The sequence below is a fragment of the Clinocottus analis genome, unplaced genomic scaffold (genome assembly GCF_023055335.1).
Source record: "Clinocottus analis isolate CAN_PGR_092001 unplaced genomic scaffold, fCliAna1.0.p SCAF_1, whole genome shotgun sequence".
In the NCBI taxonomy this organism is placed as follows: domain Eukaryota; kingdom Metazoa; phylum Chordata; class Actinopteri; order Perciformes; family Cottidae; genus Clinocottus; species Clinocottus analis.
The window spans coordinates 9,911,848-9,928,118 of NW_027175820.1; the positions used below are offsets into that span (position 1 = coordinate 9,911,848).

At 40.5% G+C, this 16,271-nt stretch overlaps 1 protein-coding gene and 1 pseudogene across 2 annotated transcripts; both read right to left on the reverse strand.

Moving 5' to 3' along the window:
• Nucleotides 1–5: 5 nt before the first annotated feature.
• Nucleotides 6–6,314, reverse strand: LOC137787283 (LIM and senescent cell antigen-like-containing domain protein 1). Of its 2 annotated transcripts, XM_068579624.1 has the most exons (11): nt 6,086–6,314; nt 4,907–5,063; nt 4,692–4,758; nt 3,465–3,585; nt 3,232–3,381; nt 2,977–3,127; nt 2,381–2,473; nt 2,215–2,263; nt 2,023–2,098; nt 1,622–1,794; nt 1,081–1,166 (listed from the first exon to the last, which is right to left on the reverse strand). In XM_068579624.1, exons 1-10 carry the CDS (start codon nt 6,112–6,114, stop codon nt 1,656–1,658), a joined length of 1,032 nt encoding a protein of 343 aa, XP_068435725.1. In that variant the 5' UTR covers nt 6,115–6,314; the 3' UTR covers nt 1,081–1,166; nt 1,622–1,655. The 2 variants fall into 2 exon arrangements, with proteins under 2 accessions (XP_068435726.1, XP_068435725.1); XM_068579625.1 differs by lacking the exon at nt 1,622–1,794 and having other exon boundaries at nt 6–1,166.
• An 805-nt stretch (nt 6,315–7,119) lies between these two features.
• Nucleotides 7,120–15,603, reverse strand: LOC137784662 (F-box/LRR-repeat protein 3-like; annotated as a pseudogene).
• Between the last annotated feature and the right edge of the window lie 668 nt (nt 15,604–16,271).

Sequence of the window (16,271 nt, forward strand, 5' to 3'; positions counted from 1 at the left end):
GCACATCGAAACAAATATATATTTGTATTGTGTAGCACATCTCATTTTTTTCTTAATACATTTGCCAGTGTATAATCAGCCTGAGCAGTGTGCTGACTCGTTAATTATATTTTTACATCAAAGTGTTCGCATGTTAAATAATCAGCTGAAAGTATTCCTTTGAACTATTTCCCTCAGATGGTTACAAACATAACATAAAGCAATAACATTTCACTGACATACTTACTGAAATTAAACAGCACCGTACAGTAAGCATTTGTTGTATTTCTTATTATATTAGCACCCTTTAATATATTTCCTCCCAACTCACTGTGGATGATTTCTCACATTGGACAAATGAGCTGTGTAACATATTTACATGTTGAGCCAGGCTGATAGAGTAGGGACAAGAGGCACACCTTAATATATTATTTTAACCATAACCAGTGGCTTCATCAACACTCAGAGGTTTGTATATGACCCTTGCTCCAAGTAATGGCTAATTTATACTGTATGTTCTTCTTGTAACATGAGATATATATATAGATATCTACATCTATATCTATATCTATATATATACATACACACACACAATCAGTCTAATTGAGATGTATATAATAAGACATAACTATTGTGACTGGGTGTAAGTGTCATTTTAACCATCATTTGCATTTTAAGACACATAGTTCATATACTCAAGGCACACATGTTATTCAATATAATAATATCAAACAACAATCTTCAAATTCAGAACAATTTTAGACAGCAGTTGGCGATCATGCTCATGGTGAAGTTATAATAAACTGGGACACCAATCTTGTCTATGATAAAAAATAAAAATAAAAAAAAACATATTCTTTCGGAATGTAAAAAAAAAAAAATTACATTTGTGTGTAGAAGGAAATAATAAAATAAACGGGCAACCCTTTATGACAACACGACAGTGATAGGTAGATATATTCATTCATTCATAATTGAAATGGATCCCAGAATGCACTGGTACAACTCTGGGTCCGTGTGTTGTTATGCAGAGAGCAGGAACACTTCAGGGTCGGTTTGGCTGTAAAGCAGCTCACTTGCGCCCCAAGGACTCCGCCAGCTTCTTGAGCCTTTTCTTGAGCTCCAGAGGAAACCTTTCATAGCACTTTTTACAAACAGGCTTCATGTCAAACTCAACAAACTTGTTCCTGCAAAGAAGGAAATAAAAGCCATGTCAGAACTTAATCTAATGTCGTGTCTCTAGCGCCCAATAACCTTTCAGATTCCCCCTCACACCTGCATTATTCTATATCTACATATTACCAACACTGCGGGTAAAAATGTCTTTGAAGTAACAATCTCCTCACTTTAAATTGTGGTTGTTTTTTGACATTTTATCGACCTAAAAAAAATATTCCAATAGTTGAGCAGATTTATTGATGAGGAAAATAATTGTTAGTTGAAGCCCTACTCATAAGCATCAATTGAGCTAAAACTAAGTTTGATATAATGTATACTTCAGAGTTTTCACAAAAACTCCATTATCACATAACATTTACAGTAGACTACTACCCTAATAAGTAAAAAGACAAATCATGACATCATGACATTTTGTCAAACATGCAACACCACAGAAAAAGAGGAAGGCAGAGATAGCACCAACCAAGAATGGAGTAGTGAGTTGTCAAGATTAATAACTACAGACAGACTGCAGGTTTTTTCTTGCGATCTTTGGCGTCGCGCTCACGTCGAGCCAGGCGGCGTTTCAGCTCCTCGGGCATGCGCTCATAGCAGTGCTTGCACACCGGCTTCAGGTCAATTTCAACAAACTTATCTCTGAGTAACCACAGAAGTGAAGTGAAGCATGTAAGAGGAGAAATTGGAGGAAAAGGGGGGAGAAAACAGCCAAAGAGGAAAGAGTTGTCGCAGGAAGGTGAACCATGCACTAAATTACGTGTCAAGTAAGACTGTGACACAACATTCTGAGAAAATATCAGTATTGGACACAATTGGTTTGTAAAAAGAAGATATTAATGAGAGCTTTTATTCAGCGACATCACTTACTTGAGAGTGAGTTTTGTGTGGCAGGTGGAGCATGAGAAACAACTGACACACCAGGCCTTGTTGAGAGCAGACACCACTAAGGTGGGCACAGAGAAACAGAATGATCAATAAACTTTTGTTTGTTCAAGCAACATTCTCTGTAAATTGCATTAAAACGTAGCCCTAAAGATGCCACATCACATTGATACTCACCATCGCCTTCAATCACACGGTTGCAGTGATAGCACACATCGCCAAAAAGCTTTTAAAAAAAAACAAAAACAGATAGGATTTTTATTTTTTTATTTTGACTAAAGCAAGCATGGCTAATATTATGTCCGTCATGTCCATTCTTTTACCTAGCTCTTTAATTTCTTACCTGGTTATAATGAGTCTCACAGTAGGCCAACCCCTTCTTCTCATAATGCCGATGACCGAGGAAAGGCTTCTCACACTTGGCACACACAAAATGCTGTCAACAAAACAAATGTTGTTGAGGGAGGGAAAAACTCCTAATGTGGGCATGTGAAACTGACTAGAGGAGCAGTTGCCAATACAACATGAATAATACATAAGAATTATATAAATGTGTTTACCTCGTTAGAAATGTTTTTAAAAGTTATAGACTTGACCTGTAGTGAAATATTGCTGCTGTTTTTGTTTTGTTTTTAAATCACATTCAACGCACCGGTGTGGCATCCCACAGTGTTTTTTAAAGCTCTACTTTTCTGATGACTGCACGATAAAGGTTCCTGAAGTGGTTTGAAACTAAATTAATTTCAGCAAACGACTGCATTTAGCATTAAATTGACTACTATACACTGTTGATAGTCTGGAGCTTTTTGAACAGTAAAGAATTCAGCAGCCTCCAGACAGATGAACACTCTGCCTCGGGAGAAATTATCTTTTTAAGAGTGCTAACATTTCTCCTACTGCCTCGAATTATCATAAATAGTCTCATTCTTTTAGACAAACCTCCACGTGCCACTGCTTTCCCATGGCATTGACCACACGGCCCTCGATTGGTCTCCTACAGGCACCACAGATCGGCACACCCATCTTATCATGGCAGGGCAGACAGAAAAGCTCTCCCTTTAGCTCTCTGGCCTCAGCTGTCAATTCCTTCCTGTGGGCATAGAAACATCAGAACACATTGATTGGGTTTCAAGATGTCATAAATGTGTGTACTGCTTTCTGCGCTCTTTAGTGGGATGAAGAGGCAAGACTGACCCACAGTTGTTGCAGTTGAAGTGGTCTGGGTGATAGGGGTCATTCTTAAAGATCAGAGGTTGCTCTTCAATGATGGCGTGGCACTTCTGGCAGATGTACTTGCCAAGGCCACGAGCTTTCTCGCGGTTATGGCAAGGGCGGCACAGGTGCCTGGGTACAAAATGTAGGTGTGTCAAGAAAAGTACAAGTGTCAGTGTCTCGATACAAGGACTGTAATAAGGCGGGATGCTTACCTGCCAGCATTTTTTACAAACCCCACGTCTGCAAGCACAGCCTGGCAAATGTCACAGCAAAAGCAGTCAGGGTGCCAACTATTGTTCATGGCCTTAATGACACGACCAATGATGAACTCGCCTGAGGGAACCCCAAAAGTGAGCAATCAGTTTGAGGCAACTCTAAGTCCTTCAATATTTGTTGGTACTGCATGTTATCAGTGTACTATACATATCATACACAAGATGCATATTCATATATCATAGTTCCTAATGAGCTCACCGTTGTGGAATTCTGGCGTTACTTCAATGCACTATAGTGCTTCCTATAGTGTTCTCAAATTGACACTTTATTGTTGAATGCATTTTAATTGTAACCATTTAATTTCATTAGCCTGTTCCGTCTTTCCCTGGGCACAGTCGAGCAGTATTTAAATTAAGCTTAGGTAGCACTAAAATGCATCTTGGGTGATCTAAACACAAGTGGGAAGTTCTAACTAAAGACTTGAACAAAAGTATGAATCCATTTAGAGATCAGTGAGGACAGACGGGGATCTGAGCTCTCAAACAGCAGATGGATGTCAGGGATGCTGACATGCAAATGTGCCACAGTGCAGTGGTTCCCAATCTGCGTGTGGAGATGTGGCGACGGCATGATGCTTTGGTGCACACTCTTGCTATGGAGCGGTTTATCAAAGGTGTGTCAAGTTGATTTGTGTAGACACTTAAAAGCAAAAGGGGGACCGATAGAAAGGATTTGTGGCGTGAGCACTGACCACATTAAATTAAAGCTTAATTAAGATGTTTTGTGTCATGGCAAACGTTCCACAGAGGTGTGGACATTTCTCAATTCTAAGATGCATTGCGACGCATATGTGAACTATTTAACATTGATGCAGTGACAGAACATTTCCTGAAGCCGGGCTTCTCTCTGGGTTTAACTAGGCTAAACTTACACACATTATGCAAGGAGGTGAGAGGCGGCACTCGCCTGTCTGCAAGCCTGTTGCCCCCACTATCAAAATTAGCAGTTTGTTTTAATAATTTTAAGCTGAAAAAAACATAGGTAAATCTAATCTCAAATAATGACTTGAGGACCAACCGGGACGCATTCTGGTACCAAGTATATCTCAATTAGATCTAACAAGGTCAAATATATATATACAAATACAAAATACTTTCGTTTTGGGGTCCACAAACACGAGATCTGGACAGGCCCCGAAATAAAGCAGGCCCTGTAATACTCACCACACTGGTGACAGCAAGGGGCAAAGAGCATCTGGAAGTCATGTTCACAATATTTTCTTCCTTCAAACTGTGAAGAGAAGAATATTTGAGATCTTTTCACTCAAGAGAAACATTCTCCATATAAAAAGAGTAATGACAAATCCCCAGCGCACGTGCAGCACATAAGGTATAGCTCATCAATGTATTGATTTGTGAAACGGTTTACAGTGCACTACCTCATAAAAGAGTCCCTCTGGGAACTGCTGGAAACACTGGGCACACACAAAGCAGTGCTCGTGGTACAGCTCTCCATTGCTGTTGACGATCTTCTCGGTCGCAGCAAAGCCACTCTTGCAGCGCTCACAGGCGGCACTGGCCAGGGCATTAGCGATGCTGTTGCACGAGATGAGGAAATATACAAATTAGCACACGACTTCCCCCAGAGTCCCTGTGAAATGTTAGGCTGGCCATTGGGGTGCGAGGCTGGGAAGATGGTTATCATTCCTCACATAGTTAACGAGCTACTACATTAACAGCCAGAGCTTGTTTTAGCAGCTGTCACTGTGGAGAGTGGAAAACTCGTCTGTGAATCAGTTTGGGAACTCACTAACACCGTTACTCATTCTACAGTCACCTCCTAATTTAGTAGAGGAGGGAGGTACTGAAACCTAGCTGAATGTCGATGTGAAGCCTTTCCTGGTGTTCCTTGGTTTAATGACGTAAGAACAAGCTCAAACACACACAAGCATATGTATGTATGTATGTATGTATGTCAATATATATATATATATATATATATATATATATATATATATATATATATATATATATACACACACACACATCTATATATCTGTATTGAGAGAGACATAGAGAGAGAGAGAAAGATTACACACGTGTGATGCTGACTGAAGCTGCTTGTTAGACATATATGTGTTATTGCAGACTACAACAAGTAGCTAATGTAACGTAATGGTAGTTAGTAGTAGTTAGTTGTCATTTTGGCCAGTAATGTCATTCCACGCAATAGTTGCCGTCTTTAAATAACTCAAATCAACTCTCATAACACTCTATGATGAGAGTTCACGAGTGTTGAGCGCTAATGAATAATAATACATGTTGAGATTTTTTTTTTTTTAACAGCTAACTAGCATGCCGATGTGGGGAGGGACACCACATAACGTGATTTAACTAACGATAGCTGCAATAGGAAGAACATACAAACAGTATGAACAGGGAGGCCTTCTTAAACTTTTAGCCCGGGACTACATTACGAATGGATCACACAGCTGGTGGCTTGAAGAAACGGCTAGCTAACTTTCGCCCCACAGCTTTAACGTTGACGAGCAAATATGACGTCAGCAGCTGCGAACGCGTTGCTGTTAACCGGGTCGGTGACGGAGGGAGCGTCTCACCTGCCCGTCATTCCAGCCACGCCGAGCATCCCCTCTCAGCACGACGGCGTCTGAGTGTAGCCACCGGGCGTCTCTCGGTGGGCCGCTTCCTTTAGCTGTGTTCGACTAAAGTTTTTCCAAGAAAAAGCAGACTCGTCCCGCGCCGCACGGCTTGTACCCTCACCGAGCCCGGGTTGTTGACTGGCAGGCAGTCATCAGCGAGATCAGGCAGGCCACCCCTCCCTCAGGGAGGATCTCCTAACGTGTGACGTCATAGGCTTTCTATATTTGCCCATCACTCGGTTATGATGCGCCTGAACTTTAAAATAGTAATCAAACAATAGCAAGAGGCTTTAGTAGTCCGCACAAGACGGCAGCCACTTTATTTCTTTACACACACTTCTAGAACATGTATTCTCTTCTTCTTCTTCTTCTCTTCTTTCTTCTCTTCATTTTATCCTTCACAATAAAAGCCCCAGACACATGCACTGGAACACTGCTTCCTACATTGAGAGCTGTTAAAGTCACTCCATATAATAGCTTACAGTAAAAACAGACCTATGCAATAATCTGAGAGATGGACAAAGCTGTTTACAGTGCTGGTTGACGGCTGAATTAACGCACAAATATATACACATAAACTATTTGAATGCATATTTTTGGCAAACAATGAAGACAAGAATGTTCCTGTGAGATGATACCCTTAAAAAAAAGTATAAAATTGTGTTTGGAATGATAGAGAGATCATGTGGATTTGAGTTACACCAGCCATCTGACTTCATTGGCTCTTAGTCCGTACCTGAAGAGCCACCAGCATGTGAATCATCACAAAGAAAATATAATTAGCTCTGAGTGGAGCAGGAGACAGCACTCAGGTTCACTCTCATATTAGATTGGAGCTGTATCATTTGAATGTCCTTGTGCTTATATTTATATCCTTGTGTTGGCTGTTGTTTATTTGCCTTCAGCTTTGCTTGGAGGTAAGTGCAGTATAAATAACAGTTACTTGTATTGTATTACATGCTATTCTCTTTCCCTACAATGATACAATTTCCTCACAGAGACGGTTGAAGCTTTGTGTAACCCTTTTCAATGGCTGAAAGATAAAAAATAAGTTGACACAGTGAATCCCATATAGAGGTGTATTTGTCTGTTTAGCAACATTTTGCCTATTTGTCTTTGTAAACACTTCATTTTTGTACATTAGACACAGGATATAATGCAGTGTTTTGATTAATTGACATTTGACCTAGGGGCCCATTGAGAACAAGGGAAAAGAGTTCTGCAGGAGGAACATGAAGGAGTTATGAATGGCTGCAAAAGCATGAAAGATTAAAAAAATAAAAAATGACATGACATTAATGCTCAAAATTATGCTTTGACAATAATTCAAACTAACGTGAAAATTATACAATTTTCAAGGCTTTATGGGTTTGTAATTTTAGCGAGGGTTCGCCCACACAACAAAAAGATTTGAGGGCAAATAATCAAACGATGAGCCAACTTCACCACATCTGACAGAATTCATTAAGGTCTCCTGTGGACCAGAATAATGAGGGTGTGTGTTTAATTATTTTTTAATGACTAATTATGTACACACATAGTCCCCCGAATAGTTTGTGACTGTTTTACTAAGAGGTAAAACATTTTTATAAATGTTAGCCATCATTCTGGCACAGACAGAGCAAACTCTTCAGACCTATTTAGTGTTGAAACAAGATAGCTGTGCAACACATGACGAAATGTTTGATATATATATATATATATATATATATATATATATATATATATATATATATATATATATATATATATATATATATATATATATAGTCTCTGCTTGCATTCCTTTGTGATTTCATGTGTTTTTCTATTCCATCTTTAATCCTTAATGATGTTGTGTAAATGTAATTTATTGGGCTGAACACCCATGTGCCCTTCTCTTTGTTTACCTTTTTTTTTACATCTTCGTTAACTGCATGTTTCATGTTTAATGTCACATTGCTATGAATTGTGGGTAATTCCCTTGGGCAAAGTCAGTATCTAATGATGACTTACGGAAAGGGTTAATAAAGGGCCAAAAATATCTGCGAGATAACACCTGATTATTTGACAGCCCTAAACCTCATGGACTCAGCGAGAACGTGCCTCAAAGTCCATGAGGGTGGTGATTGAGATTGGGCCAAATACAATACGTCTTTAGGGAAAGTACAATGGCTACCTTTCAATAAATCTTCTCAGTAATGTTTGTCTAAAACAAAAGGCTGTCACCGATACACTATTTAAAGCTGCAGCCCTCACTTGTCTTATCCTTGGATATTAAAATGCAAACTGAATACAAATTAAGTCAATATCAAACCAGCAGATGGCATGACTTTATAATTGCACAACAAAATGTATTGCAAGTCAGGAAAGGATAAAGTCCTCGCTGACATCCAGAGGCATAAAACATTAAATTAGGACATGATATGTGCCCATTAGAGGTTAGAGAACAATTACCTACTTTAACTGATCATAATAATGTACCAGTCTCTTTTATTGCATAGTCTAAGGGTGTCCACCAAAAACATCATCCTTGATGAATCCACCTTACAGCATCTTGCATTTATTCATTTTGTTTTTACTCTATTACAAAAAACATAATTGAGACTTCAATATTTCATTCGTATACACATTCAGGCAATCATTCAGTGACATCAACATTTAGCTGGCAGGCTGTCTTGTCTGCACATTCACTCTGGTTTCCGGATAATGTGGCACTTGATTTTATGCAACAGATAAGTATAACTTAGGACAAACTAAGCACGACCATCAGTGTACGTTGTAAAAGTGGTCCCTTCTGGAGGCCAGCCATTTGTTTCTGCTAGCCAGAGAAACATCTTGCAAAACGCTGTTCGAACATTTGTAGCAGTTATGTTACTCGATATATCTGAGCTAAATTCACATGGAGAAAAACAGTTTTTTCCTTTTGATCATAATTATAAATATGCTGCTGACAGGCATGGCTAATGATAACAAGCTTAATTTAGATGTGTCTATGTCCTTGTCCATGTATTAAAAGACCTGGCTGTAAACAAATTTGAGAGTGTCTTGCTTGGCGGCCCTTTTGGCAACTTCATTTACCTCCAAAGGGTGTTCAACAAATGCTCCGTTAGAATATATGTTGCTGTCTGTAAAAACGATGAGCATCGTGAATGATGGAGCATTCCAGCACGTTTGGTTTGTCCCATTCCAAAAGGCTTATCTGTCAGAAATCAAACAATTCCCCCAACCAATTTAATTTCTCGGAACCTACCTAAAATGTTTGTGAGAATAGAAAATAACCCAATAAAAAATCTAGCTCATGACTCATAGAAATGATAGCTTTAGTGGCAACTTATCAAAATCAATTGGCTGCAAAGTGCCTGAATGACATTGCAGCTCATCTGGCTGATCTTGTGGTTCTTCGTGAGAGTATAAAGTGCATCAGTAAAATTTAGTAGATATATAGATGATATCAGTTCCAATGTCTTCCTCCCGTTTGGTTCACAATATAACATTTTGATATTTACAATTTGAATAGGAACATGGCTGAGGCAACCAAAAAAAAAAGCCATTGTACTTTACATAAAAACAGTAGATGATTGTGGCCAAAGTCACAGAAGAGCACCGCCTCCACCAATAGCTGTGCCTCGGAAAAATATGGGAGATGAAAATGTCTTTAACTTTGTTCAGATCAGATCAGAGTAAGAGACGGCTCTATTTTTCTAAATGAGACACAGCGTCTCAGAGACACACTCCAAGACATCCAATAGAAACATGACGACAGGAGGCTGGAGCAGTTGACACAAGGACATTTGCTATATGGACAATCTGACCAGAGTCTTGTGATCAACCATCCCGTCTATCACAAGCTTCCCACATCAGGGTGACTGTCGCCTCAGAAGGAAACGTCTGGTATTCTTGTCACAGTGTGTAAATCTAAAAATGTAATCAGAAACCTTCCATGACTATAAAGGACAGCTTTTTGCCTGAATATCACCAACACATATTGGCTTATAATGGTGAACAACCTCATCTCATGCATGCACAATGCATTTATTTTCTCCATCACATGGGAAGACTATTTTCTGCCTGGTCTCAAAGACATTTTACTTTATCTGTTGTGTCTGTGTGTCAAGTTACTTGACTGAAATAAAACGTTCTGTTGGAATGATTTGTACACATGGACACCTATGACATGACAAATAAGGTTCTGTATCTGCCTGCATATAATGCATTAAAACCAGTCTGTGTATAGAGCGTATTCACGTGACGTCAGCATCTCAATCGCGCCATCTTGGGGTCCACTTAGTTAGCCTGCTGCTAGTGGAGGCAATGGATTTTGCTATAGATTTTGCGTACTGGAGACAAGTTTTTACACACAGGAAAGTTTCAAGGCGTACAAAAGTCTGCAGGCTTATGTCGAATTCACACCCAAAGCGCAACGCTTTTTCGCCAGATTTCACTCGCTCGACACTTTATGTGGTCAACGCGCTTTTTGCTTTTTTGCTTTTTTGCTTTTTTGCTTTTTTGCTTTTTTGCCATCATATAGCCTGGTCACGTTTCTGTAAAACAGTTATCATTTCCGCTATCAACCATGGGACATTAACCTTTTCTGCGTTATATTTTGTTGTGGAAATACCACAAATAAAACAATGTCGGAACATTAAGCGCACCGTGTCTGGGTTCATACTATTCTCCGCAGTCGCACACAGCTCCGGCTCCAGGACGAGTGTCTGGATGACGCCGCTTCCAGCGCTCCTGCAGGACCAGCAGTGACTGTTTGGCTGTCCGTGGTGAGTGCTGTTCCCATGTAGCCCATGTGCATGGACCCCAACATGGCCGCCAAAGCTTGTTGTGGTCACGTGGGTGAATACGCTCTAAAGTGCTAATAATGTTCCATTAATTCCGAGAGTAAAACAAGTGCAGGGTGTTTTTAGCCCTAAATAAAGGGCGCAGAGAATAAGGTACCGGATACTATGAGTGACAACAGGTCAAATACATTTAGATAAAAATATACATTCAATAAAACTAAGTATAAATAAAATGGCATGGCAAAATTAAAACCAATGCTACAAATTTCATTACAACAAACCTCAATGTGATGCAATTTCTTCAGGGAGACAAACACTGACACATACATACGGTGCCTGGGAGTGAGTGTATATATATAATTTACATCTTCTCTCGTGGATCTACCAGGCATCATGTCTGGGAACCAAACGTGACCCGAATGCCTTGACACCTCCCAGTGGATATGATCCAGCCCATTAGCGCTGATCTGGAACCAGCACCTCCTCCATGATAGATAGTTGTGTCAGTCGGTCTCCACACATCTTGACAAACTCCACGAAGGCGCGGCAAGACACTTCACATTCCTGCAAGCTGATGGCCAACAGCTGCGTGCGGCGCTGGGTGATGCGGATCAGTTCCTCATCCAGCGACCGCAGCCCGTTGGCACACACCATCAGCTCAATCAGACACGGGCAGGTGAGCCCGACGTGGCCCAGCACTTCTTTACCGGCAGAGCGGACGAAGTACAGATGCGTGACGGGGAAAGAATGGGCCAAACTCGTCCTCGTAGAGGAAGAAGTTCATGACCAGATTACTTTTGGAGAGTGACGCACCATGGCGTCCCAGCTGCTCTTCTTGATGGCGTGGAACTATCGGCCAGGATTCTCACTCACCGCGTCGATGCGAAGCTGCTCGAGGTGAACATGCTTCTCCAAGAGAGAAATGAGAGGCTCATCACTCAGCAAATGGTGGTTGAGCGTTAGTTCTCTTAGGCCGTAGCACTGATCAGCGACACACAGGATGCCTAGGATAAGAATAAACATTAATGAGTGGATGATAGATTTACACAACCTGTTCATGGCTCAGCAACTGTTCATCTTCCACAGCTTTTAGACTCATCTTTAAAGTCATTTTTGCTTAATTAACTCTTTGTAGATGGCTGATAAATGTGTTTTTATACTTTTTTAACATCCACCATTCCCTCTCAAAGTTGACATCCTGCTGCCAAAAACCTCCCAGGGAGGGGCTGATGTTCGAGAGAAGTACAACAATCACGTTGTCAGCTGTAATTGTCCTTGAAGAGTCATATTCTTTACGATAGTTAGGCAATCATTATTTTTCCTTAACATCCCCAATAGCAACGTTCCCTTCTATTTGTCAGTACCTGCAGGTGAAACATGGGGGCTACTGCTCATTTTTTTGCAGTTGAGGGTGTCACTGTTATTGGCCACCAGGACGTTGAGGAAGGGGTCATCTCTAGAGCGATGTCATCAATCTTCAGGGAGGCGAAGGATGTGGAGTTGACGAAGACCACCGTCAGCACTGAGAGGAAGTGAGATAATTGAAAAGAGCAAAAGAGAAAAATATTTAGTCCTCCCCACACTATAGCTCTAAGTGCTAGTTTTATTTATCAAGAGATCAATCAATTTGACACGCAGACGTAGCCAGCAGCTGCCATCTAGTTCAGTTATATAACTGCTTTGCTGCCCTCTGCCGTTGGAAAGAATGGCTGCCGTCATATCGGCCTTGTCTGGAAGTATGTGCAAACTTGAGCATTTGCTTGTAAAACACAAAATACAAACGTGATGCTCATTAAAACAATCTTCCACAGCACCACTTGTGATCCCAAACTCCACAGGGCCCCTTTCAGATGTAGATGCATGAACACTTTGTTTGTGATTTGTCTTTCAAGATTAAGAAAAGAAAAAAAAAATTGGGTGAGTGTGATCTTTTTTTTTTTAAAGCTGACAACTGAGAGGTCTTTAACTCTAGTACTTTACACAGATACTTGGTAATAATCAGACCAGCTGCGACAATAAAAAGGCAGATCTGGCCAGAAGAGTAGTTTAAAACATTAACAAAAGAATGTGTAGAGGTTATGCTGACGTTTATGCATTGTGTTGCAAAGATATTTACTGAAATGAGCATGCTGAGCAGCGAGCTCCAGTCCGTCCTGTCTTGTAATACTTGTTCCTGCAGAGGCTACAGTGAGTCACTGAAGCCTCCAGTCTGTCCTCAGTCCCACGATTACAATTTAATCAGAATGTTAAACTGGTGATGTGTCACATCCAGACAATATGCCAGAGTTAAGAGAAGCTCATGTTTGAGTACTTTAACCACAATGATGAAGAAAACATTGTAATACTACAGTGCTAACAGTAATCGAAAATGTTTGGCACCAGGTGTCTGTGAAGGCAGCATAGTATACGCTTTGTCGACAAATAAATAGGACAGCAGAAATAATCGTCTCAGGCAGCTCCATGAGGCTGGGCCTGATTGTGGAGATGAGCCCCAATTTTTTTTTTAAAAACAGTTCACAAGTTTGGAGACGATGTTGCACGCAGAGTCTCCGCTGCTGTCCACCTAAGCGGCACAGAGAAAGGAAAAGAAAAAAGAAAACAGAAACACTTCAATTTCATAAGAAGATAAGAATTCCATTTACAACAAACTTTCACTTTCTCTCCATAACTTTAACCATCCTAATCACAAACTCCTCCTGACCACCGGTTCATACCTTGAAGCTCATATACTGCAAGTGGTCGAAGTGCCTTTTGATTATTTGTTTAATTAGTTCTGGGTGTGTGGCCTTCAGGTAGGAGCTGGCTGGTTGGCTGAACTCAAACTCAAATCAACGCCACAGCTCTGGCATGTGAAATGCCTGCTTTCAGCCCCGGCACACCTCAAAGGACACCAAGAAAATATACATTTTGATTAAAGTTGTCTGACTTTCTCAAACATATTCTGTGTTTGGTTGAGCTTTAGGAGCATTCTTAAGTCAGGCCTCCAGACTGTGACTGCGCGACTGTGTGTGTGTGTGTGTGTGTGTGTGTGTGTGTGTGTGTGTGTGTGTGTGTGTGTGTGTGTGTGTGTTGCATTTCACTGCGCAAACATTTTGATATATCAAGAGCGCATAGATTTATTTTGCAAGTGAAAATGAATGTTGACACTGGAGCTGTCACAAGCAATACTAGTTGTGATTAGGTATTTACTTTGGACAGTTTGCACCAGAGAGTTAGGCAGAGAGGAGAGGGGGAGTGTGTATGTGTTGATAGGACAGACGCTGTGTTGTTCATAATGGCGGCTAAAGCCCATGTAGTTGGTTTAGTGCTCGTGATTTGATCAGCGTGGCTGACTCGTGCGGCCCCGTTCCGAGTGCTCACCACTGAGTGATGCAAAGACAGATTAGCTAATACATCAATTAATACGTATCAATTTTGAATTAAAACACATCATTACACTTCAGTTTAAATGATATTAACTACATTGGAGTAGCCCATAAGATTTGACTGTACCATTTATTATTCGTGTCTATATTTAAAAAGTGCTCTTTCTTTGAAATAAAAACGCACATTTATATTTTTCCAATGCATTTATTATTAATACAGTTACATTTGTAGAAAAGTTAGCCTAGAGACCTGTTTAGTTATTCAAAGCTGACTTTACTAAAGACAATGAAAGTGCATTCAACATCCAAAAGAATGAATGTAAATGTAACTTCTAAGAATAAAAAAATGTCGCACAGCAAAACAACCTGCCAGTAGGAAACTGAATTCCGTGAGGACACACTGCTACGCTATGTATTTTACACTGTATCATATTTGAAATAAACAATATTTGCACAAAAGGGCTTGTGGACAAAAATGCTTTTTGAACCTTGAGCCAAGCTGACAAAATATGACTAGCAGGAGAAAAAGGAAACCATTAATAAGACAAGCCTTCACCCTGACTCAAATGTCAAGAGTAAAATACTTGGAGGGAAAAAAAAACACTGCGTATGAGTGTATGTGTGTGTTCAACCCTCTCTGGTGTATTGTCAAGAGACCAACTGACTTGTTTTAACCTGTGGTAAGTGTTTTGCTTTAGGGTGCCACTTGAAAGCAGCAGTTACCAAACTGTGCCTGTTTGAAAAATAATAGTAAAGATATTACTACCAACCATTCTGAATACCTTATATGTTTTATGGCTGTGACGCCACTGGCCTTTGTTGAATTTGGTGGAGTCAACTTGTCACTTGTACTCAGCGTTCGATAATAATACGGGACAGGGTATACTAACTAAAGCAGCCAGATTTCTTAACGAAGCACATGTAACATTTGACTTTCCACACAGATATACAGACAGAAAAGTCACGAGGTTCGTCATGAGAATCTGCCTCCACGACCTGCTTCACAACAACGTTGCTCTGAGTCATCTAAGAGTATGAAATGAAGTAAAGACGTAACTAAAGCTTTGTGAAACAACACAACATGAAAGGTTACTGCTTCCTGTACAGGCTGATAGCTGATGGCTCATTATGGGTACCTGAGAAGCATAAGGCCGATCCAGCAGAGGCAGATACTGGAAGATGTGGAGCAGGATCTCCTGAGGCAAACAGCCCCAGCGGGTTCTGTCCTCCTCCAAATCGTGCTCCCTCCTCTGCCTGCGGGACGTTTAAGAGTCTCCGGAGACCCACAGCTGGTTCCACCTCCGTCCTTCTGTTTATTCCCTGACAGACCGCGTTTCATCTTGAGTAAACAGAGGAGGAGTGAAATATATTCAGAAGGTGGGACCCGGTTAACTTGAAGAAAACTCATACTATTTATGCAGGACCTGACATGTTTGGCAGACTGAACATCATCACATTTATCCAACAAATAACAAATAACATTAAATCCTTGTCTCGTAGGTTGATGCATGCCGACATATTGGATTGTGAATTTTTGAAACAATACAGTACATACCTGCTGAAAATATTTTCGTTCTCAGTTGATCTATTAATTGTCCATTAATGTAGTTGTCAGTCAATTAAATATTAAAAATAATAAAAAATAAAAAATCGGCTAATCAGTAAAGCACTAAGCTGTCACATGAAAACATACCTCTCGTCATCGAGCAGTGTAAACAATCGGCTGTTTCGACACTTATAGGAAAATCCCAGATGTGACGCTTGTTCAAATATTGTAGTCTTATGCTGCAAAATGTGTTTAGTGTGAACGCAGCATTAGGACACACAGCAATGGGCCGCGGGTCGGAATCAAATCTGGTACGTAAGGTCAGTACTCGGCCGACAGCATTGCACGATTTACTCTTCAAAAGGAAGTTTATTGGACCTTATTGGGCAGCTATCTGTCTCCATCTGCTCTGACAGGACTGCTACAGCACTGGTTTCGTCTGGCCCTTGTGCTGTCTCTGA